The sequence below is a fragment of the Urocampus carinirostris genome, chromosome 17, assembly GCF_059441175.1.
Source record: "Urocampus carinirostris isolate Australia breed hairy pipefish chromosome 17, RoL_Ucar_1.0, whole genome shotgun sequence".
Taxonomy (NCBI): domain Eukaryota; kingdom Metazoa; phylum Chordata; class Actinopteri; order Syngnathiformes; family Syngnathidae; genus Urocampus; species Urocampus carinirostris.
In genome coordinates this window covers 31,956,015-31,982,173 of record NC_142365.1, presented here as the reverse complement: position 1 = coordinate 31,982,173, position 26,159 = coordinate 31,956,015, and the positions used below count along the sequence as shown (strand labels likewise).

At 42.1% G+C, this 26,159-nt stretch overlaps 1 protein-coding gene across 3 annotated transcripts in view; it reads left to right on the top strand.

The window, feature by feature from the left end:
• Positions 1-26,159, top strand: part of jade2 (jade family PHD finger 2) — a 182,423-nt gene that overhangs the window by 141,617 nt on the left and 14,647 nt on the right. For all 3 annotated transcript variants that reach the window (XM_088320904.1, XM_088320901.1, XM_088320905.1), the window contains one exon: positions 13,025-13,142. In XM_088320904.1, coding sequence (XP_088177030.1) covers positions 13,025-13,142 — 118 coding nt within the window. The remainder of the gene's footprint in view (positions 1-13,024; positions 13,143-26,159) is intronic.

Below are 26,159 nucleotides of genomic sequence, written 5' to 3'. Positions count from 1 at the left end.
CACTTGGATATTTGTATTGTTTTGTTTTATATGCTAGGAGGCCCCGAGGACAACCCAGGACATGCTTGAGAGACTATGTCTCGAGGCTGGCCTGGGAATGCCTTAGGATCCCGTCGGATGAGCTGGAAGAAGTGGCTGGGGATAGGGAGGTCTGGGCTTCCCTGTTAAAGCTGCTGCCCCCGCGGCCAGACCCCTGGATAAGCGGAAGATAATGGATGGATGCTAGAGTATTCTATCGTTTTGGGCACTTTTTTCTATTCGTCCAAAACTTCAATATGTGAATGGGTGGAGTAAATCATATTTATCAGTTGATTAAAAAATTCATTGATTATTAAAATAATTACAGTCAAAATTACAGTATAACACCTTGAAAACTCACATTTCCCAAATCCAACCATCCATCCATCCATCCATCCATTCATTATCGGCACCGCTTATCCTCAGTAGGGTCGCAGGGGTGCTGGAGCCCATCCCAGCAATCTTCGGGCAGTAGGCAGTGGACACCCTGAACTGGTTGCCAGCCAGTCGCAGGGCACACAGGGACAGACAATTCGCTCGCTCATTCACACCTAGGGACAATTTGTACCAGCCAATTAACCTGATGTGCATGTTTTTGGAATGTGGGGGGAAAGTGCCCAGAGGAAACCCACGTAAGCACAGGGAAAACATGCAAACTCCACACAGAAGGTTCGATCACATGACCTCAGAACTGTGCCGAACACGCGCTAACCACTGCGCCGCCGTGCTGCTCTTTCCCAAATCCTTTCGCATAAAAGTATTACAAATTTTCTATTTTGAAAAAAATCCAAATTTTGACCTATTAACTAACTTCTTGCACAGTTCCCCTACTACAAAAACTCCATTACAAAATATCTCGTTGTTTTTGTGAACTCAGTTCATTTCAATATCAGCACTTCAGCTTTTACGCGTTATTGCCCCAGAAGTTACATTCCCTAGTTAGTATTAATACTGTCCTCCGGTACATTTAGCTGCAATATAAAAAGCTTAGCCTGTAGTGCTCATTTAACATATTTTATTCAGCCTCTCTGCCCTACTTCTTACAAGTTGTACTGCAGCACGTTTACGCTGTACTGTAACAGTAACCATCATCAATTTCTTTCACCTGTTTTTTTTTTTCTTTCCCCTCCTCCTTCCTGACACCATCCTGCTAGCTGCCCCTCTGATACTGCAATGAAATAAATATGAGGCTCACGTATAAATATTTATTGCCGCTTGTGTGTTTCCACGGCCTCTGCGGAAATAAATAATTCACGGCCAGTCAAACCGTAATTCACACGGCTTTGATAAGACAATGGAGGTGGGGATGGGGGCCCAAACACACTTGTGTCACCATGCACGAGTTGGTAATCACACGTTTTTGACATTGGTAGCACATGTATGAGATGAAATTTTGACTAACCCAGGGGGTCGGCAACCTATGACACGCGTGCCAGCACCGGCACGCGAGGGGTTAACCAGTGGCACGCGAGCACACGGCAAAGTAATGATGTTTTGTTTTTTTTAACGCGCATTTTTACCTGAAATTTTGACATTTTCATTGCGCGCTATGTTGTTTAGCGGCTTTGCGGTGTGTCTGCGCGGTGCCTCGCAGAGGAGGTGAGATCTGTGTTTTAACCCTCCCACAGAAACACCGGCGCACGATAAATGAACGAATCTTGTTCTTTTTAGCCAGCGTGGACAGATGACTGGGGCTTTGTGCAAAAAAAGACCGTGCTGTTTGTGCATTATGCCTCGAGAGCATTGTACCTCGCAAGTGTTAAACGTCATTACGAGACGAAACATGAACATGAATTCAAAGACGAGTCTGAGAAGGCAGATACATTAAAACGCGCTGTGTCCAGGTACGGTGTAGTGCCTAAATCCAACTCCCCTGCAGAATCCTCCCCCGCTTGCGTGAACGCGCATTCTGCTGCGCTTCCGACAAAAGCAATCGTATTCTATATATTACGTTTATTAAAACAATAAAGCGAGCTAATTAAAACAATTACGCGATAGTAGTCTATATAACGCGTTTATTAAAACAATAAAGCGCGATTGTATTCTAGAAAATGTGTTTGTTAACGCAGATGCAAAAGTCACCAACACCAGAGACGAATCAATGTACGCTGTGATATCCACGATCACAACTAATTGTACACAAATGGCCTTTATTTAATGTACTATAATAGCCATATGTAATGTATTTTTATTGCGAATGAAACCCTGGTTTCATTGAATCCCGCGGTGTAAAAAAATCAGGGGTTTTTTTTTTCATTTAAAATTGGACTTCCCTGCCTATGTAGCGACCCTCGTTCATGCACGACACAAGGTTTCACAATCTCTGGGTTTATTGCCTGCATTCAGTAAATAAAACAACACAAAAGTCAGGGGTCTCTGTTCACGACTGCAATTATCTTCAACGCTTACAAAAATCACTTAAGCTACGGCAAGCAGACAACATGCGAGCACATTAATAATGAAACTTCGATAATAACAATGAACATAACTTTCCCACGTACCTGCATTCAGTAAATAAAACAACACAAAAGTCAGGGGTCTCTGTTCACGACTGCAATTATCTAAAATATTAAAGATACAAAAGAACGGGTCATCACTCAACAGGCCGCACCTCGTGGCGTGTTTGCATCAAAACACGTTGCATTTTCATTTCAAACTGTATTACTTAACTTCTTATTTAGTGCTTTTTTAATATACATCATTTAGAACAACTTATATATCTTTATATACAAAAATAATTTCGAAAGCAGCTCAAATGTCTAGCAAAATATGCATTGTTTTTATCCAACTGATATTGGGCACATCTTACCTTCAACGCTTACAAAAATCACTTAAGCTACGGCAAGCGCTGAAGCCCATAAAGTGCCAAACGAAAAAAACAGTCGCAGACGCCCATGACTTAACAACTGAATGAGGTACCGGAATATTAACAGTAATACAACAAAAACACAGATTTTGTAAGAATTCAAAAAAACATTCAAAACAATCAAATTTCAACTCTGTTACACCTATACTGTTTGCAAAGTAAGACACACTTTAAACCTATTGTGTTTTTTTGGCTTTGGGATCCATCTACAGAGGAATATCTCCACTTCGTGATGTGTTACTGACAATGTTCCCTCTAAGCTGCGCACAATTCATTATCAGCACCGCTTATCCTCAGTAGTTTCGCGGGGGTGCTGGAGCCCATCCCAGCTATCTTCGGGCAGTGGGCAGGGGGACACCCCGAACTGCCAGCCAATCGCAGGGCACACAGAGACGGACAACCCACTCGCTCATTCACACCTAGGGACAATATGGACCGGCCAATTAACCTAACATGCATGTTTTTGGAATGTGGGAGGAAACCGGAGTGCCCGGAGGAAACCCAGGCAAGCACGGGGAGAATAATCTATATATAAATATATATACAGTATATATAGATAATTGAGGGATTACTGTATATATATATATATATATATATATATATATATATATATATATATATATATATATATATACAGTAATCCCTCAATTATCGCGGTTAATGGAGACCAAAACCACTCGCGAAAAGTGAAAATCTGATGAGATGAGATGATATATATATATATATATATATATATACACACAGTGGGACCTCGATTCTTCGCGATTCCACGTATATATATATATATATATATATATATATATATATATATATATATACATACAGTGCATCCGGAAAGTATTCACAGCGCTTCACTTTTTCCACATTTTTTTATGTTACAGCCTCATTCCAAATTGTATTAATTTAATCTCTCATCTCAAAATTCTACACAAAATACTCCATTATGACAATGTGAAAAAGTTTTTTTTTTACTTTTTTTTGAATTTATTAAAAATAGAAAACTAAGAAATCACATTTACATAAGTATTCACAGCCTTTGCCATGAAGCTCAAAATTGAGCTCAGGTGCATCTTTTTTCCACTGATCATCCTTGAGATCTTTCTACAGCTTAATTGGAGTCCACCTGCAGTAAATTCAGTTGATTGGACATGATTTGGAAAGGCACACACCTGTCCATATAAGGTCCCACAGTTGAGTGTGCAAGTCAGAGCACAAACACCAAGCATGAAGTCAAAAGAACTGTCTGTAGACCTGCGAGACAGGATTGCCTCGAGGCACAAATCTGGGGAAGGATACAGAAAAAATTCTGCTGCTTTGAAGGTTCCAATTAGCACAGTGGCCTCCATTATTTGTAAATGGAAGACATTTGGAACCACCAGGACTCTTCCTAGAGCTGGCCGGCCTTCTAAACTGAGCGATCGGGGAAGAAGGGCCTTAGTCAGGGAGGTGACCAAGAACCCGATGGTCACTCTGTCAGAGCTCCAGCGTTCCTCTGTGGAGAGAGGAGAGCCTTCCAGCAGGACAACCATCTCTGCAGCAATCCACCAATCAGGCCTGTATGGTAGAGTGGCCAGACGAAAGCCACTCCTTAGTAAAAGGAACATGGAAGCCCGTCTGGAATTTGCCAAAAAGCACCTGAATGACTCTCAGACCATGAGAAACAAAATTCTCTGGTCTGATGAGACAAAGATTGAACTCTTTGGTGTGAATGCCAGGCGCCATGTTTGGAGGAAACCAGGCACCGCTCATCACCAGGCCAATACCATCCCTACAGTGAAGCATGGTGGTGGCAGCATCATGCTGTGGGGATGGTTTTCAGCAGCAGGAACTGGCAGACTAGTCAGGATAGAAGGAAAAATGAATGCAGCAATATATAGAGATATCCTGGATGAAATCCTGCTCCAGAGCGCTCTTGACCTCAGGCTGGGGCGAAGGTTCATTTTTCAGCAGGACAAAGACCCAAAGCACACAGCCAAGATCTCTAAAGATTGGCTTCAGAACCACTCCGTGAATGTCCTGGAGTGGCCCAGCCAGAGTCCAGACTTGAATCCGATCGAACATCTCTGGAGATATCTGAAAATGGCTGTGCACAAACGTCTCCCATCCAACCTGATTGAGCTTGAGACCTATTGCAAAGAAGAATGGGCAAAACTGCCTAAAGATAGGTGTGCTAAACCTGTGGGATCATATTCAAAAAGACTTGAGGCTGTATTTGCTGCCAAAGGGGGATCAACAAAGTATTAAGCAAAGGCTGTGAATACTTATGTAAATGTGATTTCTTAGTTTTCTATTTTTGATAAATTCAATAAAGGTTGATAAAAAAAATTTTCACATTGTCATAATGGAGTATTTTGTGTAGAATTTTGAGATAAGAGATTAAATTAATACAATTTGGAATGAGGCTGTAACAAAACAAAATGTGGAAAAAGTGAAGCGCTGTGAATACTTTCCGGATGCACTGTATGTATATATATATATATATATATATATATATATATATATATATATATATAAATATATATATACGTGGAATCGCGATGAATCGAGGTCCCACTGTGTATATATATATATATATATATATATATATATATATATATATATATATATAAAATCATCTCATCTCATCAGCCGCACCGCTTATCCTCAGTAGGGTCGCGGGGGTGCTGGAGCCCATCCCAGCAATCATCGGGCAGTGGGCAGGGGACACCCTGAACTGGTTGCCACGGGGACAGACAACTCATTCGCTCATTCACACCTAGGGACAATTTGGACCGGCCAATTCACCTGAAATGCATGTTTTTGGAATGTGGGAGGAAACCGGAGTGCGGAGAACATACAAAATATAAATAAATAAATAAATATATATATATATATATATATATATATATATATATATACAACTCCTAGCAAAAAGTATTTATTCACAGGTCTCGTGCAAGCCCTCACTCAGCCTTTTTTATTCTGTAGAAAAAACTCAGATCACAAACATGAAAAAAATTCTAAGGTCATTCCAAAGTTCAACATATTGGCATTCAAAAATATTAAACGAAATTAAGAAAAAACATTGCAATAGAGCAAGTGCAGAGAAATAAATATGGAATCACTCAATTCTGAGGGAAAAAAAATGGAATCAATGCATTTTGAGTCGAAAATAAGGACAAACCCAGTCAATTTCCTCTCCTTAATTGGGCACCTGGCTTAGACTAGGTCTGCTCATTAGTCAGCAGTTGAAAAAGGGCAGCGATCAGACCTTGGAGGGCTCCTGTAACTCTACTCGTATGGTTGACAAAGATGTGGGCTGTTCACACTCAGCTGTATCGAAGTACAATAAGCATAGGAAGGTTGTTAAATTTAAGCGTACTGGTAGGCCAAGGAAGACATGTATGTGTCAAGACAAATAACTAAAGGTCAAATGTCTTAAAAACAGAAAATAAACAACAACACAAATGAAGAGGAAATGGAAGGAAATTGGAGTCAATGTATGTGACAGAACTGTGCAAAATAGCCTGAAGGATATTAGATTTTAATCTAAGAAAGCTATCCATTGTGGATACTTAAACACAAAAGAACAAGAGTGCAATGGGCTAATGAGCGGCAATTATGGACTGTGGATGACTGGATGAAGGTTATCTTCAGTGATGTTTCACAAATCTGCATTGGACAAGGTGATGTTTCTGCAACTTTTTGTTTGGTGCGGTTCCGGTGAGATTTACAAAGCGGACCGCCTAATTAAAACATCCAAATAACCAGTTCTTAATGATATGGGTCTGCATGTTAGGTAAAGGCACTGGGGAGATGGCTGTGGTCAAATCTGCCATAAATGCACACGTTTACATTGGCATTTTGGGCAGCTTTCTTATTCCTTCAATTTTAAAAAATGTTTGGGGATAATGAACTCATTTTCCAAGATGACAATGCATCAAGCCACAGAGCAAAAAATGCTAAAGCATTCCTTGGAGAAAGACGCATCCAGTCAATGTCATGCCTGCAAATAGCCCAGATCTAAACCCAATTGAAAAACCTGTGGTGTAAATTGAAAACAAATGTCAACAGCAAGGCCCCGACCTGCAAAGATGACTTGGCAACTGCAATCAAAATTAATTATAATACTGCTTTTCTGATCAAAGCGATAGTCTGTGGCCCAGGTGGCTTGGATCCATGGATCCTACTCCTCTATTGACATATATAGATTCCAAGTCAGGAAGGGGTGGCCAACGATACTTTTTGCAGTCCGAACCACCCGTGCCAGTTATTTCTTCTCCTGTGCCGTGCAGCTGCCATACCACACGGTCATGTTGAGGCACAGGATCCTTTTGATTGTTGCTCTGTGAAAGTCGAGGACCAGCCGAGGGAAAAGGGCAGCCTATTTAAGTTTCATGAGGAAAAAGATATTTGCTAAGCTTCTAAGTGGCCTGGGAGCCTGTGCAAGTTGGCCAATACAGGAGTAACATGCTCAAACTTTTTTTGTCTTAGTCAAGAGTCTCGCTGCCGCATTCTGAACCAGCTGCAAACTTTTGATGCTAGACATCGGGAGACCAGAAAGCAATACATTACAGTAATCAAGCCGAGAAGTAATAAACGCATGAATTAGAACCTCTGCATCTGGTTGGGACAGCATCTTCGCAATATTAGGGTGGAAGAAAGATATTCTGGAAATATTTTTCACGTGTAACTGAAACTACGGATTAGGATAAAATATAACACCATGATGTTTAACCGAGTCACTATGGGTGATATGACATATGTCTAGGTTCAGGGCAGGGTTTGAAAACAACTCATGACAATGAGCTGGACCAATAATCAACATTTCATTTTTTTCTGGGTTAAGGCGCAAAAAATTAAGTGACTTCCATGTTTGAATCTCAGTAAGGCAAGCCTAAAGATTTCTACAACTTAACTGTCCAGTTGTCTCCAGTGGCAGATACAGTTGAATGTCATCTGCATAGCAATGAAAACTAATATTATACTTGTGGATAATATCACCATGCGGAAGCAAATTAATACTAAAAAGGAGGGGGCCGAGTACAGAGTCCTGTGGAACGCCAAAGGGGACATCAGAGTGTTTAGAGGTCAGATTTCCGTAATTAACACATTGGATCCTGTCTAACAGGTAGGACCTAAACCGCGAGAGTACAGTCCCTGAGATACCGATGCATTCCAGACAAACAAGTAATATGTTGTGGTCGACAGTATCAAAAGCAGCACTGAGATCCAGCAGCAGTAACATTGACGAGGCACCGGAATCTATTGCTAAGAGGAGTTCATCGGTTACTTTAGCCAGGGCTGTCTCAGTCGAGGGATTTACCCTAAATGCTGACTGGACAGTTTCAAAGAGATTATTTTCTAGGTAGTCGGCGGAGGTCACTCCCGGGCCGCGCGACGGGGCGAGTTTGGCAGACGCGGCGTCACCCTTATAAAGATAAGCGGTGTAGATAATGAGATGAGATTCTATTTTTTTTTATTTATTTATTTATTTTTGATGGGGCGTCGCTACTTCGCAGATTTTCACTTTTAGCGGGTGGTTTTGGTCCCCATTAACCGGATCTAAAAAATAATAATTAAAAAAAAAAAAACGAAATTCTCCTCACAGTAAACACCAAACAGCACCTCACACTTAACAAGATAGTGATCAGAGATGGCATTAGGATACGGTAACACTGTAACATTTGAAGCTACTACACCCACGGTCAGAACAAGATCGAGAGTATTCCCATCTTTATGAGTGGACACATCAACCATTTGATTAAAACCAAATGTATCAATCAGTGACTTAAAAGTAATCGCAAGTGAATTGGATGGGGAGTTTGTGTGAACATTAAAATCACCAATAATTACAACATTGTCCGCATAAGTGACTAAGTCTGTTAACAGTTCCGAAAATTCATCCAAAAAATTTTAATATGGTCCAGGTGGGCGGTACACAACAACTACATAAATTGTTGTTGACATTAAGGACCTCATAGATAGATAGATAGATAGATAGATAGATAGATAGATAGCTGGATAGATAGATAGATAGATAGATAGATAGATAGATAGATACTTTATTCATCCCCGCAGGGAAATTCACATTTCCAGCAGCATCCCTGAGCTGAGAACAATACAATAATAAAGCAAAGAGAATACAATATACAAATACCCAATGTGACGTGCAAATGCCCACTGTAGCGTGTTATATAGAATATCTAATTAGTGCTACACAGAATACATGTTGCAATAAAATTCGGTAATATGCAATGTAGTGGGTGTGGTTTAATTTGGGCTTTTACTCTGCCGGGTAGAGTTAAAGAGCCTCATGGAATGAGGAAGAAAAGATCTCTTCATTCTGTGGTACAAGACAGTGACAGCAGTCTGTCGCTGAAACTGCTCTTCTGTCTGGAGATAATGCTGTGTAGTGGATGCGATGGATTGTCCATGATTGACCGCAGCTTTTCCAGTGCCCGTCTCTAAGCTACTGTTGTCAGCCTGTCCAGCTCTGTGCCCACAACAGAGCTCGCTTTCCTCGCCAGTTTATTGAGACGAGAGGCATCCTTCTTCATGACGCTGCCTCCCCAACACGCTGCCGCATCGAAGAGGGCGCTTGCCACAACTGTCTCATAGAATATTTTAAGGAGCTTTTTGCAGATTTTGAAGGAGGCCAGCCTTCTGAGGAAGTAAAGTCGGCTTTGGCCTTTCCTACATAGAGCTTCTGTGTTGGCAGGCCAGTCCAGTTTGTTGTCCAGCTGCACACCCAGGTATTTGTAGGTCTGGACAAATTCTACACATTCTCCTTTGATGGTTACAGGAACCGGGTGAGTTCTAGTTCTCCTGAAGTCCACCACCATCTCCCTGGTCTTGGTGGTGTTCAGGTGCAGGTGGTTTGCGTCGCAAGATCCTGCTTGCATTTACAGACATCATTTAATGGCAGATGTTTTTAATGGCAGTTGATGTAATTGCATGTGGCTTTAGAGTGTCTGCAGTTTGACTAATTGACGATTCAACAAGCCGAAAAATCGCTTACTGATTTTCTTGCTTGAAGCGTTCTAGATTGGGAACATTCCATCTTTGATTAAAGGCCTGATGTCCGAGCCGTGGTAGCGGGCCAGTTAAAGATCAATAACGGTGATTGAAATGGTTTGGAGCCAACACACGTGGTCGACTGGACCTAGTGCTGCGTTGAAAGGACTTTAGATTCTAATGCTAGAGCAGTCGGACAAAATCTGTGAAACTTTTTTAATGGATTGGTGTACTTCTGGTAGACATACCAACCAAGTTTTGTTCAAAAAAAAGATTGATATAAACTTATCATGTCTATTTTAAGCATTGGTTTCTTACAGCAGTGGTCTTATACCACCAGGCCGCGGACCAGAACCAGGCCCTGGGTCATTTGCAAAGGGGCAGCACGGAAAGAAAAACATTTTTCTGCTTATACGGTATATATTTGTCCATACACGCATCTTGCTGTACCCCCCAAAAAATCTCAGTATGGGTGCGTGTCATTCTGAGGTTTTAAGGTAGAATATTACCGTAAATGAGCAATGATAAACAAATATTGCTGACTCATTTGCTTAGCACTGAATGGAGCCGAATATTAACCCAAATCATAGAGGTGAGAGCATTGAACCCTAACACCTTGGACAGTCTGATTGTTTATGACAAAGTAAATATTTTATTAGATTTTATTATATCATCAAACTATTTTTATTGAGGGTGCCACGTTGTATAACGTTGTACAATGTTGTAAAAGACCATTATGGGAAAGAGTTCAGCCATAACAAGGTTGTGCAACGTTGTACCGTGAATAAAAATGCTGTGATAATGACACTTAATGTCTTTTCCCTATGTCATCTAGATCCCTACTGGTTTAGTGATTACGCAGTGGATTTGCGTTATTATTATTGTTGTTGTTGTCGTTGTTACTGTTACTACTGCTTAGTATCTAAAATTGAAAAATTGAATGCACTCTGCTTTGTGGCAATCATATCCTTAAAATGAGTGTGGCTCATCTTTCTGCTTTTTATACATATAGTACTTTCTTTTATTTTTTAACTCAATTGTTACCCAACACCTATAGCGCCCTTTCCGCGTTTGTAAACAAGTGTGACGTATTGAAGCTGCACTAGCATTCTTGAAGCAGAATGGCATATTCATTTCAATTTAAAGCAGCTCATTGACACAAAAAGATTGTAGATCTTAGATAAGAACATCTTAACATAGCTTAAAGTGTGTGTTAGCAGTAAGATAATAGTTTATTTTAGTCGTCAAAGTAAAATAAATGAAATAAAAAACAATTTTGATCGGCACTGGATCTTTTTCCTTTGAAGGTACTGGTAAAAAAACGAGAATGCTTGAAATGTGCTCATTAATGTGGTCATTAAAAATGACTGATATGCGAGAAATGAACAAACAGGAATTTGGCTATGTAAACAAACTATTGCCCTCCATCCATCTGTTTTGTATCCTGTTTTGCTTAAAAACAGAAACAAACACAATATGCATGCACATTAGCAGCCTAATCAACTGCAGGTTCCGAACATTGTGTCCCGCTTGAGAGGCTATTTTTAGCCATGGTGCGCTAGCAGGCAGGGATGAAAAGGGACAAATAGGCTGAGCAGACCAATCAATCAAGACCAACGGATAAATAAATATTCGGCCTGCAGCCAACATACATACAAATGCACAAAGATGAGGTAAGAAACACTTTATAAATAGATTATCTTTGGAAAATCTAGCTGGCAGTGTTTTATATTTGTCCACTAGATGTCTCAGTAATGTGTAGTGCAGGGGTGTCAAACTCATTTTAACTCAGGGGCCACACGATAGAACAAACATTCTGTCGGGGGCCGGACTAGTAGATTAAAAAGAAAGAAAAAGATAGATAACGAAATAAAAGAAAGAGGGAGGGAAAAGAAGAGAGAGGGCGGGACAAAGCAAGAAAAAGAGAGGGAGAGGGTGTGAGAAACAAAAGATAAAAAGTCGTGAGAGAGGGGGAAAAAAGGGAGAGGAAGAAAGAAATAGAAAGACAGAAGGGGAGAAAAGAGAAAACAAAGCGCGAAGGGTAGGAAGAGAGAAAGAGAAAAGGAAAAAATAAAGTTTGAGCAAAAGAAGTTAAAAAGACACACAGAGAGAAAGAGACAAAGAGCAACAAAGGAAGAGAAAAAGAGAGACACAGAGACAGAGAGTGGGAGAAAAGGTGTGGAAGAGAGAGAGAGAGACACAGAGAGAGAGAAATAGTACAGTGTCTTTGTTCAAGGCACCTGGCTTTGGCAACATCAAGTTGACATATTTCAACCTGCAGCTTGTTTTTCTCTTGTGCTTCTCTGAGTGTTGTCTTGCGGGCTGGATTCAATCCCTTAGCGGGCCTGATCTGGACCGCGTGCCGCCTGTTTGACACCTGTGGTGTAGTGCAACCCAAAGCGAGTCAAAAGAAGACTGAAATTTAGCAAAACGCACCCTTTTTTTTCATTTCACCCAGCCTTTTTCAAAGAAAGACAAAAAGGAGGAAAAGTAATAAAAAATAGGGAAGAAGAAATAAGAAAAATAGTCCAAAAAAACGGTAATGAAAAAGGAAAGTAGGGGGAAGTAAAAAAAGAAAAATGGAGAAAAAGGAAAGAAAAAAAATAAATGAAAAGGTGAAAAGACAAAAACGGAGGGGGGAAGTTAGCTCTCTTTTCTCTCTTTTTTCATTTTTTTCTCTTTTTTTCTTTTTCTTCTTTGAATAAGTTTTTTTTTAATTGTTTTTATTAGTTTTTCTCTTTTTTGTCATTTTTCCTTTTCTTTTTTCTTTTTCTTTTTTTCCTTTTTCAGTTTTTTTCTTGAGTTTCACTTTTTGTCTTATTTCTATTTATTCATGTTTCTCTATTTTTTCTTTTCCGTTTTCTTTTCCTTTTTGTTTTCTTATTTTTTTCCTTTTCAACAGTTATAGGGTAGGTTTCGGTCACTTTGAGTTTCCACGTTTTTTATCCTTCCCTTGTGCTTTCAGCACTCATTTTCGGTGTCACGACAAAATACAGAAACATCTAGTGAGGAAAATAATACACATTGACATTTTAACTTTCATATTAAAGCGGGGGGAATCAAACTATCATCCTGGGGGCTGTAACTGGACCCCGGGCTAAGCAGTTCAGACCTTTGCTGTATGTGGTACTCCTCTGCTTGTAGGTGCGTAACCTGTGCTACATGGTGACTCGGCGCGAGAAAATGAAGCACAGCCTGTGTGACCTCCAGGAGAAGATCTTCCACCTGCAGATACAACTTCTGGAGGAGGACATGACCGGAGGTAAACAGCACATACATTTCACAAACAAAAGCATCTGCCCGCAGGGTTTGTATGGGTGCTTGAAATCCTTGAAAATGCTTGAATTTGAATGTTATGGTTTCATGGTTTGAAAAGTACTTGAAATTTAGATGAAGTGCTTGTAAATGTTTGAAATTGTTGCAATGATTCTTAGGTTAGGTGTTCAAATAAGGGTTTAAAACTTATTTTACGGTTCCAAAAAAGGATTGAGTCAGAGTAGTTAAAAACTATGGTTTTGGCTTATTGTAAGCGTATATAACTGAATTTAGTGTTTTGAAATAAAAAGGGGCTGGGTTACAGCTAGAGTTAGGTGTAGGTTTAGGTACTGCAGTTTGAGTTACATATTAGGGTTCCAAACTGAATGTAGGTTTACAAAATGGATTTAGAGCTAGGGTTACCGCTAGGGTTAGTTGTAGGGATAGCGTTGGGAGCAAGTGTTTGGGTTACAAGTTAGAGTTTTAAACCGATTTTAGGGTTCCGAAATAACGTTAGGGCTGGAGTTAGGAATGAAACTAAGGTTTTTTTTGATTGGCACTGGTTTTCTTCTTTCAACATTACTAGAACTATTTCAAAATTGCCATTGAAAGACCTTAAATAATGCTTGAATTTGCTCATAAAAAAGGTCTACAAACCCTGTGTCCATGGTGTGCCCCATTGTTGGTATGTAAGTCCCCTGCATTTCTTTACTTTATCATTTCACATTTTTACTTTATTGTTGTTGCAGTTTACAAGCCAGAAAACAGTAATTCATTATCAGCTTTTAATATGTCGCGGAGTAACGCACCATGTATAAAACGTGTTACAGTACACAGAAAATAATTGTGTTCCTTGGTAAAGTTAGTCCCAACACTGATACTACACTCAATCTCATAGAATACTTGAATCTTACAAATTGCATTTAAATGTATTAATTCAAAAAGTTATACTTCATATTTAAACAATGTTATTTTTTTCCTACATACAGTCCCTTATTTTTTTATTATATAGCAGTATATATTCAACTGTATCAACATAATAGCTATAAATATACCCCAAAAAACCACAAAACAAATAATTTATGTTGAGTGAATGGTCTTTATTGTCAATTTAGTATAGAACAACACAATTAAAAGACGTCTTCTTTCAATGTAAGAAAGCAATGAAGAGCTGCATGCTAGTTCCGGTGATTTTTGCGTTGAGCCAGGTCTCTGTGATACAAGAGTCATGAATGTAACGGTTTCTCATGAGTTGGAGCTCCAGTTCATCCGTTTCATAGGTAATGGATCTAGCGTTGATGAGATATATGCTCGGGAAGGATTGCTCATTACTTAGCCGCAACAGTAGGCCGGACCTGCGGACCCGCTTTTTCTTCATCTTTCAACTGGACCTGATAACAAACCATGGAACACTTGCTGATCATTTCTTTGAGTCCAGTTTAATTGATTAATTCATTGTTACTGTAACGTGCTACTAAAATACTAACTGCCCCCATGCATTGCAGTTTATTTTTGGTCGAAAAATTGACATGTGCACCAATGTTCCCTCTAATTTTCGACGGGTCTGAGCGTTCACACAAAGTCGGTGAGCAACGCTTGAAACAACAGTGAGCAACAGCAATCCCAAGTGTGGCAACTAAATCATTATCAAACATGTCCAAAACTTGACATCACGTTACATTTTGCTGAGTTTCCGGCAATGCAACTATTATTTTTCACTTTTGAATGAATTGACTAATGTACGATTGCAAAGGTTGCAGGGCCCACAAACGTCATTTGTTTCTACAATTTCTTTTAATTCCTGGTATTTTTTGTCGCATAATACTAACATTTTGGGGGGCTTATTTAGTCGGTTGCACAATACAGAACTGTAATTAATAACATTTTTTAGTGGAAGTACAATGTTGGCAACAAGATTCACTTGATATAATTGGAAATTATTTGAATGCAACACAAACTTTTTCCTCTTTTTCCCTGTTTTTTTTCTCCTTTTTTGAATTCCTTTTTAAAAAAAATCTCATTGTGTTTATTTTTCTCCTAGCTGTTACTTTTTTCTTGCTTTTTTGTTCTCTATTACATTTTTTCCCTTTATTTGCTTCTTTCTTTTCTCCTGGCCTTTTTTCTGAATTTTTCCTGCAGTTTTTTTCTCTTTTTCTCTCCTTTAGTTTCGTTTTTTTCTCAGCTTTTCACTCATTTTTCATTTTGGTATTTTGTTCTTTTTTGTTCTATTTCTCCCCCTTCCTTTAAGTCATTTTGTGCACAATTTTACATAATATTTGGTCGTGTAGGGATTAAAAAAGCAAAGACAACCTGAAGAGCCATTCGGGACCCGAAAGAGCCGGTTCTTTTTAGTGAGCCGAGCCGAGCCGATGAAGCCGGCTCTCAAAAAACTCTACTGACTTTACTCAACACCGTTCTACTTCAACATTGACTTCAAAATACCGCATTTAGAACACAGCGTCAGGGGAACCCTTGTATTTTTACCTTCATGCACTGTAACTTTGACTCAATTCGCTTTTTAATTAACAATTTCAAGCCCTTATTTTTGTGAGCTGGCTAGATTTTCTTGTGTGCGGAAAAGCTCTGGGTAGTGCGCAATTGCGCACACATGCAGCTTAGAGGGAACATTGATGTGCACCCACCCGTCGTTTGACTGGCAGCATACACCAGCCCATCACAGTTGCGCACACAGACAGTCAAACCCACCAAATCCCCACACACACTGCCCTCTGCAACCTGCCTCCATGATAGCCTTTGCTGTGTGTTGTCTGCTGAAGATTAAAATCGAAAGTTGATGAGTATCGAAACCACAAAAAGTAAACGGCGAAGGATTACTAGATTTAAAGAATAGAATATTTTGCAATAGTGAAATATCTTGATATGGTAAATGTTTTTGTTCAATGTACCTCACGGTCAACGATCTCTGTAAAGCTTCCACTCGTCTGAGCAATCAAACAATGTCTGTAAATAATAACGGTAAGCAACATTCATCCCAAGTGTGGCAACCAAATTGTTATTAAACATGTATAAAACTTACAATACATACAGACGCTGCCCGACCTACGAACGAGTTAAGTTCCGTAAGTTAAATTTGTTCGTAAGTTGCTTCAGTGCTATATTTTGGATGTTTATGGTTTATATAAGTAACCTGTATTGTTTTGTACTAAAAAAATAAACATTTAATGAAACAATATGCTCTTTAAAAAAAAAAATAAAGTGAGGTTTAACTTACTTTTAAGAGCGGTCCTCCTCCATGGTAAAAAGTGGCCAAAAAGGCAATCGGACCATTTTGTCAATCGCATCAAGCTTTCTTTTTCCACTTTATTTTAAAAGGAATGGCTAGCTTCTTCTTAACACTGTCATGATTGGCCAATGCCTTCACCTGTGCCCCACTCGTTTGGCGCCAGCTGCTGCTCGTTGCCTGATTGGTTCCCCTCCTATTTAAATTCAGTACTTCATTCACTCCCTGTCAGTCCATCAGCGAACCTCCGCACATGCAAGGCAAGTACTATTTGACTTTGGCTCCCGTCTGTCCCGTCCTTACCTGTATCCTGCTAGTCTGCCCCTGGCTTCCCGATCATCTGACTTTTTCCTTCCTTCAACCACGCTCTGATCTCCCGCCCTGGCTACTCGACCCGTTTTTGCCCACCGATCACGCTCTGATCTCCCGCCCAGGCTGTTCGACCCGTTTTTGCCCATCGACCATGCTCCGATCACGCATCCCATCTACTCAACTCTTTTCTGCCTTACAACCACGTTCCGATCCCGTGAGCTCCCTGCGCCGCCTGCCCAGTGATCGCTGGATTGCTAGCGCTTGCTTTCCCGTACCTGACTTCTCAGCTTCTGCGATAGTTTGTTGTGAAACTTTACGCGTTTGAGTCTACCTTCTTTTCTGGTTCTGACAGTACAGACTGACCAGTGATGGACCCACCGAACGTTTACGCAAGCGCGGTTCAAGGAGAATTGGAAGCTCCCTCCACCCTGCAGCGTTTGCAATGGGCTGATGGCGAGGTTCTACGGTTTTCAGGTGTCGCCACCCTTCTGCAGCAAGTCCAACAACATCAACACCTCCTGCAAGAGCAGCATGAGCAATTGGCAAAACTCATGGAACTCCTGTCGCGTCAGCTGCCATCATCCGCCCGCCCCAGGTGATTCCCCTCCTGCCATGTCATTGCACTCATTCGCTAGGAATGGCTGAGCCTAAAGTGGGCCGGAACCCATGGAGGTGGGTCATATACGTCCCTGTCAGTGGCGGAGCATCAGCACCGTCTATATGAGGGCCTTTGTTTATATTGTGGCGGACAAAGACACTGGGTCTCCTCATGCCCACTAAAAGGGAAGAGCTCATCGGACGTTGAAGGGGTCCGACTGAGCTCAGCCTTGACCCAGACCTCCAGAACCGACAGACCAGTCCTCAAAGCTCGCCTCCTAATTCCCGGTTCCATGCAGGCTCTGTCAGCCCTTGTCGTCTCTGGCGCTGAGGCCAATATTCTGGACCCGGCCTTAGCTCAAAGGATGTGTTAAAACTCCTTCCCCATCCAACCCCTGTTTCTGCCCGCGCCCTGGACAGTCACCTGCTGGGCACGGTGACACAGATTAGGGAGCCGGTGGAGATGAGGCTGTCCGGAAATAACCGCGAGGGGATCCGGTTCCTCTTGCTTCCCTTTCCCAGCCAGACTCTCATCCTGGGGCATCCCTGGTTGGTTCAGCACAACCCTCACCTCGACTGGCGTACAGGGGCGTTCCTAGAGTGGGGATGCCAAATGCCACCAGACCTGCCTAGGCAGACCGGTTCCACGACTACACTACCCCATCTGTTCAATGTTCCCGCCTGCTACCACCACATTCAGGAGGTCTTCAGTCAGGCCAAGGCCACCTCTCTGCCACCGCATCGACCCTACGATTGTGCCATTGACCTCCCGGGGTCGACACCTCCCCGGGACGGCCTCCACTCCCTTTCAGCTCCCGAGAGGCGGTCCATGGGGGAGTATATCTCCGACGCCCTGACTGTTGGCATCATGCGGCCTTCCTCTTCGCCGGCAGGGGCAGGGTTTTTCTTCGTGGGGAAGAAGGACGGTTCATTACACCCCTGCATTGACTGCCGGGGCCTGAACGACATCACGGTTAAGAAGAGCTACCCTCTACCACTGCTCTCCTCCGCTTTTGAGCTGCTCCAGGGGTCCACTGTCTTCACCAAGCTTGATTCCCGCAACGCTTACCATCTGGTGCGAATCCGGAAAGGCGACGAGTGGAAGACGGCGCTCAACATCCCTACAGGGCACTATGAATACCTGGGCATGCCCTTTGGCCTTACCAACGTACCCGCCGTCTTCCAAGGACTCATGAACCGGTTTGTTTTTGTTTACCTCGATGACATCCTGATCTTTTCCATGTCCCCGGAGGAACACACACAGCACGTCCAACTCGTTCTTCTCCGCCTCCTGGAGAACTCACTCTTCGTTATGGCTGAGAAGTGTGAGTTTCACGCCAAGATTGTGTCCTTCCCGGGGTATATCGTGGTTGAGGGTAGCATCCAGTCACCTACTGGCCCGTCCCCAACTGCCGAAAGAAGCTCCAGCAGTTCTTCAGGTTTGCCAATTTCCCCCGCCTGTTCATCCGGAACTGCAGCCCGGTGGCAGCCCCTCTAATTCCCCTCACCAGCCCCAAAGAGCTGTTCCAATGGTAACCAGCGGCCAATGAGGCCTTCACTGCCCTCAAGGCCCACTTTTCCTCGGCACCCATTGTACAGGTACCTGACCCCGACCGCCAGCTCATCGTGGAGGTGGATGTCTCGGACGTGGGAGTTGGAGTAGTCCTTTCCCAGAGGTCAACCGAAGACCACAAGTTCCATCCCTGTGCCTTCTTCTTACGCAGTCTCACCTGCGGAGTAAAATTATGACGTGGGGGACAGAGAGCTATTGGCGGTAAATCTCACTCTGGAGGAATGTCGACACTGCCTGGAGGGGGTGTTGGTACCATTCCTGGTTTGGACAGACCATAAGAATCTCCAATACATCCGCTCGGCTAAGTGACTGAACCCCAGACAGTCTCGCTGGTCCCTATTTTTCGCCCGGATTAACTTAACCCTCTCCTACGACCCGGGATCCCACAATGTTAAACCTGATGCCCTCTCCCAGCAGTTCCAAAAGGAGGGCAGTCATCTCCAGGGCCCAACCTCCAGCCTTCCTGCTTCCCGTGTGGTGGCTGCGCTTACCTGGGACATCAATGACCGGATGAGGAGGGCGCTCCGAGACCAACCGGGTCCCAGCACCTGCCCCGACGGTCGTCTGTTCATTCCGGAGGATCTCTGATCGGAGGTTCTCCGATGGGGGCATGAAACCCGCCTTGCCTGCCACCCGGTGGCTGCTCGCACCAGCAGTCTCCTTTCTCGACGCTTCTGGTGGCCCTCCTTGGTGAACGACACCCGGGAATACGTCCAGGCCTGCGATAGCTGCTCCCGGAATAGGCCTTCCAATCAGCCGCCAAATGGCCTTCTTCAGCCTCTGCCTGTCCCCAACCATCCCTGGTCCCGCGTCTTCATGGACTTTGTGACTGGACTGCCTGCTCCAGAGGGGATGACAATCCTCACAGTGGTGGACCACTTCAGCAAAATGGCCCACTTGATTGCGCTCCCAAAGCTTCCCTCCGCCATGGAAACCACGCAGGCAATCCAGCTCCATGTCTTCAGGCTCCACGGCATTCCGAGGGCCATTGTTTCTGACCGGGGCCCCCAGTTCTCCTCCGGGTTTTGGAAGGAGTTCTGTCGTCTTCTGGGGGCCTCGGTAAGTCTCTCCTCTGGGTTTTACCCCCAGTCGAATGGCCAATCCGAGCGTATCAACCAGGAACTGGAGGCGGCTCTACGCTGCATGGCCTCCCGGGAACCCCTTTCCTGGGCTCGACAACTGGTGTGGGTGGAGTATGCCCACAACTCCCTGGTTAGCCTGGCATCCCCCTTCCAATGCTACCAACCCCCGCTGTTTCCCAACCAGGAAGGAAAGGCCTCCTGTCCTTCGGTACTCGCCAACGCCAGTCGCTGCCGTCGCACCTGGGCACGGTCTCGTGCCGCCCTGGTTCGGGCTGTCGGCATGTACCAGGTCGGGGCCAATCGCCAGAGGACCCGCGCTCCTGTCTACCAATTGGGCCAAAAGGTTTAGTTGTCCATCAAGGACCTTCCTCTTCGGGTGGAATCTCAAAAGCTGGCTCCCCGGTTCCTGGGTCTGTTCACTGTGGAATGAGTTATCAGCCCATCGGCAGTTCGGCTTCACCTGCCCGGCACCATGTTCCACGTCTGACGTATCAAGCCAGTCCGCCAGAGCTCGCTGGCACCAGAGGCACCTCCGCTTCCAGCCCTCACATGCTGGACAGGGATCCCGTCTACACCGTACGACGCTTCCTCTGCTCCAGGCGGAGGGGTCGGGGGCTCCAAAATGTGGTGGATTGGGAGTGTTACGGTCCGGAGGAGAAGAAGAAAGAGAGAGAGAAAATGAGAAAAAAAAGAGCAATTCATAGAGAAATTCAGAAAGAAAAAAATTCAAGGGGAAATCCAAAAAGAAATTCAGAAAGAAAGAATGAAATTCAGAAAGAAAGACACAGTGCGAAAGAGAGAGAAAGAAAGGAATAAAAGAGGGAAAGATAAAGAGAAAGGAAGAAAGAAAGAGAAAAAGAACAAGAAAGAGCAAGATTAAAAGAGGGGAAAGTAAAAAGAAAGAGAGAGAGAGAGAGAGAGAGAGAGAGAGAGAGAGAAAAGGGCAAAAGAAAGAAAAAAATGGAGAAAAGAAGAAAGAGAAAGGCAGAGAGAAAGAGAAGGACATACAGAGAGAGTAAGAGAGAGGTCAAGAAAGGAAGTTAAAAAAGAGAACGAGAAAAACAAAGAAAGTGATAAAGAGAGAAAGTAAGAGAGAATGAGCGAGCAAGAGAAATGGGGAAAGAGAAATGTGAAAGAGAGAAAGAGAAAGAAAAAGAGAGCAAGTAAGAGAGAGGAGAAAAGAGAAGATAAGTAAAAGAAAGGAAGAAAGAAAGAAAGAAAGAGAAAGAATAAAGGAAGAAAGAAAGTTAGAGAAAAAAGAAAATTAGTTAGAAAGAAAGAAACAGTAAGCAAAAGAAAGATAAATTGAAGAAGAGAGATGAATAGGAAGTAGGGTTAATTGGACCCACTCAACCGCAAAGTAAATCACCATGACCCAGCACTTGTGGGATATTTACAGAAGAGGTCCGCAGTCACCTCAGCTGTCGTCAGGGGACCACTGTTCTAATCCTTAGACTGAGGCAAGAGTCCAATTGAAATTTTAGGAGTGGCATCCGACACAAAACAGCCATTATAAGACATTTTTAGGAAACACACACATGCACTTACACACATGCATACCCAAGAGTATGTGGTTAAGTATTGTTATGCAGGAAGTGCAGCACATTTACATTCCTACTGTGACGAGCTGACAGCGGTTAGTTTCGGACTCTGATCTCTTCTCGCCCTGCGCATGTGTGCGTGCACAAGTTTGTGTGCGAAAAGATGACAAAGGCATTCGAAATGAGCAGGAAGAGAGGTGGCAGGGTTTATGGGAAATCAGTCAGTCAAGATAAGAAAGGGATGGAGGAAAGAGAAATACAGGGCTGGATGAAGTGAGGAAGAAAAAGCTAATGAGCTCAGGTAAGAACTAGGACACACACACATACACTTGTGCTTCAGTTGAGTGCATCTGGAAAGAGAGGTCATTAATCACCCCGCATAACTTGTATCTCTTGCATAACGGGAAAAAAGTTAGAGGTCTCGAGAGCATAAATAATATGAATTAATGCTGCGTAAATAGATGAAATAGAACGTGTGTCAAACTCATTTTAGCTTAAGGGCCATATGGTAGAACATTCTCAGGGGGGCCGGACTAGTAGATTAGAGAGGGAAAGCAAACAAGAGAGAACAAGACCAAGAGAAATAAAATAAAGAAATTTAGAAATATATTTAGAAAGAAAGAGAGACACAGACTGAAAAGTGATAAGAAAGAAAGAGAAAAGGTGAGAGGAGAGAAGAAAGGGAAAAAAGAGAACAGAGAAAGTGATAAAAAGATAAATCAAGGAGAGAGAGAGAGAACACAGATCGAGAAGAGAGTGCAAAAGAGAGAAAATACAGAAGTAAAAAGAGAAAATTGAGAGAGAATTAGAGAGAAAAATAACAAAAGAGAGAGTAGAAGAGAGAAAATAAGAAAGAGAAAATGAGGGGATGAGAAGGTAGAGAAAGAGCGTAAATGAGAGGCAGGGAAAAGATGGAGATGCTGAAAGAGAAAAGAAAGGAAAAGAAAGACAAAGTAGAAAAAGAGAGATAGAAAGAAAGAAGAGAGATAAAGACTAAAAAAGTGAAAAAGACGGAAAAAAAGAAAAGAAAAATAAATAAAGCTCCAGTTGCGAGTTATGCCTGGCTTTGTCAACCTCATGTGAATGTGTTTCAATGCGTTTCTCGCCGCCCAAATTAAAAACCTTGGCAGCCTGATCTGGCCCGCGGGCCGCATGTTTGACACCTGTGGAATTGACAGTTTGAAAGAAACTAAAGTGTCAGAAAGGAATGTCAAAGAAATGTCCAAAAGGATTTTGAAATGGCTGCGTCATGCTATTTTGCAGATCTACTATGCTTTTTGGACATGACTTCTTGTAGCTACTGTATTTTTCGGACCACAAGACGCTTCAATTTTTTCTACACTTTTTACAATGCTGCTTATTCTTTTCTTTTCGTGAAGCGGATGGTGTCGGCGGTGACTTCGGAAGTGCGTTGGGCCCTTTACAAAGATCTTGACGCAGCGCGTCCCTGGCAGGTCGCCTTGGTCGCCTTAATAGGCACCTAACAATTGACTCAGAACTGGTGCGAACCAGGGAATCCGACTGTTTAATTAAAACAAGCAATTGTGAGGGCCCGCGATGTGATGTGATTTCTGCTCAGAGCTCTAAATTTCAAATTGTAGAAATCCAATAATGCGTGTGTAAATGGCAAGAATAACTATTTCTCACTGTTTTTATGGACTAAGATTGCAATCTTGGCAGAATCCATGGGAAGATGTCTAGTACAGAAAATTAACTCATTGTTTGCGGACTCTGTCCGCTGCTGTCAATCTTAATCAACTAGAACAGCAGTCAATATTAAGTAAATTGGCATTGACATATACACAGGATTGTGACAAAAACATTTTCTAAACAAAACTCAATGTACACTACTGACTAAAATTCAAAAGTCTGATTCGTTTTTTTTATTTAATTGTAGCAATATTTGGTCCTTTAGGAAAAGGCCTAAAAAAAAATTTTCTTATGTCCTCGCTAGAGGTAAGATCGGGCCAAAAAAAAGCACCCGAGCCCGACGCAGGCCCGAGGGGTATTAAACCCGACCCGGACCGAGCCCGACTAATTAACTGGATTTGCTGGCCCGGCCCGAGGGGGCCCGAAATTACATATTTTATTTATAAGGAGGGGTGATTTATGATAACAAATTAAACTCTGCCTTTTGTTACAACATCTAGGCCTAAGTTAAATAAAACTGTATAAACATTTACATCTTTTATATTTCTGTGTCTGCACTGCAGATGTTACATTAAGCGACAATCTGTCATTGACGGTTTTTTTTTTTTGAGGTAGCGAAAACATTTAAGGGCGTCCGTCATTTTGACGACTTGATCATTGGGCCATAATCCACAGCAGCAGTAGTAGTACGTCCTTAAGATTTTAGCGCAGCACTTTCATTCAGGGGGTGTTGACGTGTTGTGCCCTTTTCCGACTCCTATGCAAATCCCCCCCCCCCCCCTGATCGTATTCTATATAAAACGCTTATTAAAACAATAAAGCGAGCTAATTATAATAATTGGGAGATCCTAGTCTATATAACGCGTTTATTTAAACAATAAAGCGTGATTTTATTCTGCAAATTGTGTTTTTTAACGCGGATGAAAATGTCACCAACGTCAATGCACGCTTCCGACAAAAGCGATCGTATTCTATATAAAACGCTTATTAAAACAATAAAGCGAGCTAATTATAACAATTGGGAGATCCTAGTCTATATAACGCGTTTATTTAAACAATAAAGCGCGATCGTATTCTACAAATTGCGTTTTTTAACGCGGATGAAAATGTCACCAACGTCAATGTACGCTTCCGACAAAAGCGATCGTATTCTATATAATACGCTTTAAAACAAAATAAAGCGAGCTAATTATAATAATTGGGAGATTCTAGTCTATATAACGCGTTTATTTAAACAATAAAGCGTGATCGTATTTTACAAAATGCGTTTGTTAATGCGGATGGAAAAGTCACCAACGTCACTGTACGCTATGATTTCCGCAATCACAACTAATTGTACACAAATAATATTTATTTGATTTACTATATTCCTTGGTCTAGTATCCATACATAGTTTAAGTATATATTTTTAATGAACATATATTTATAATTATTAATTAATTTAAAAAAAAAAAAAAAAAAAAAAAGCAGGTATGACTGACATTTCAGGCCCGACCCGGCCCGAAATTGCCTCGGGTTCGGGCTCGGGCTCGGGCCATAAATCTTAGGTCTAGTCCTCGCTGTTAATTTCAAAATTCCCCGTTGGTCAGGATCTCGACTAGCATTAGCCTACCGATGGTAATGTAACTTACCATACATTCATGACTTAACTAACCAGAAACATCGTTTCACATGACACACTGTACTGACTATAATTTACAAGCTTTTACAATCACAACAGTCTGTAGATATGCAGAGCCACGAGACTGATCTTAAGCCCTCCCATCCTTTGCACACATGGCAAAGAGAAACCAAGTATTGATATCAGTACATAAAACAATCATTATACATGCCCGCACTCGGTACTAACTAAGTAGGGGTACACGATATATATTGAGTAGAATGTTATCAGACAGATTACAGCCTAACACAGGCATGTCAAACATAGGGCACACTAGAGGGCAGTTTTGCCTTTGTACAGTGTGATGAGTTGATTCAGGTGTAAAACTGCATGCACTCAACTGCTAAAATAAACCAGTTAACACATTCAGTGCCAAACGTGAAAATATTTTTCCCCATTGTTTGTGAAAAAATATGTTGTGTTTAGAAAAGATCCTTGGTCATCCATGATTATAATATGTTGGGTAGGTTACTGGTGTAGGGTGAATTGATAATGCATAATATGGAAAAACAAAAGCTAAATATTTCAAATTTAACATTCTTTGACTGACCTGTAAGTCAGGATATGGCCAGAGAGCCAAACATTGTTTGAATCCCTGGCCTAATGTGACGTCAATGTTTTCGACCCGGTAGGAAGAATATACCCAATGATTGGTTACCTGCTGCCAAATAAAAGTATTCACTCAGCCTACACCCTTGTTAGAAAGAGTCCAAGCATTAATGTATGATGATATTTTTTGATGTAGTGGTAGCATCAATGCTAGGCCTCATCTCTAGCACTCTGTCATGTGAGCAAGGGATGGGAGAGCATAAGATCAACGGCATGTCTCAGCCTGTGTACAGGCGGTTGTGATTGTATGGGCTTCTGAATTTTAGTCAGAATAGTACTGGGGTCTTAAACCTTTTTTACCCAAAGAGCCATAAAAGCAAAAATATATTTTCTTTTTTTGAGAGAGAGAGAGCCACACCATATATTATAAGACAAAATTTAACAAATCCGCCAAATCCGATGTTGAGACAAAAGCTAATTCTTCAGCACATTTTGTTTCATTGTGTTATGTTTGATGATTTGATCAAATCTATGACATAGTAGGGGCGGCAGTAGCTCAGGAGGTAGAGCGCTCGTCTTGGGATCAAGGGATCCCAGTTCGAATCCCGGCTCGTCCGTGTTACATGTCGAAGTGTCCTTGGGTAAGACACTAAACCCCTAATACCCCCAATAAGCAGGTTAGCGTCTTACATGGCTGCAATACAAGGCCGCTATTGGGAAATGTGGAGCACATTGTAAAGCACTTTGGGAAGTCATTGACTTGAAAAGCGCTATATAAATGCAGATCATTTCATTTCATTAGTAAGAATGCCAGAGTCT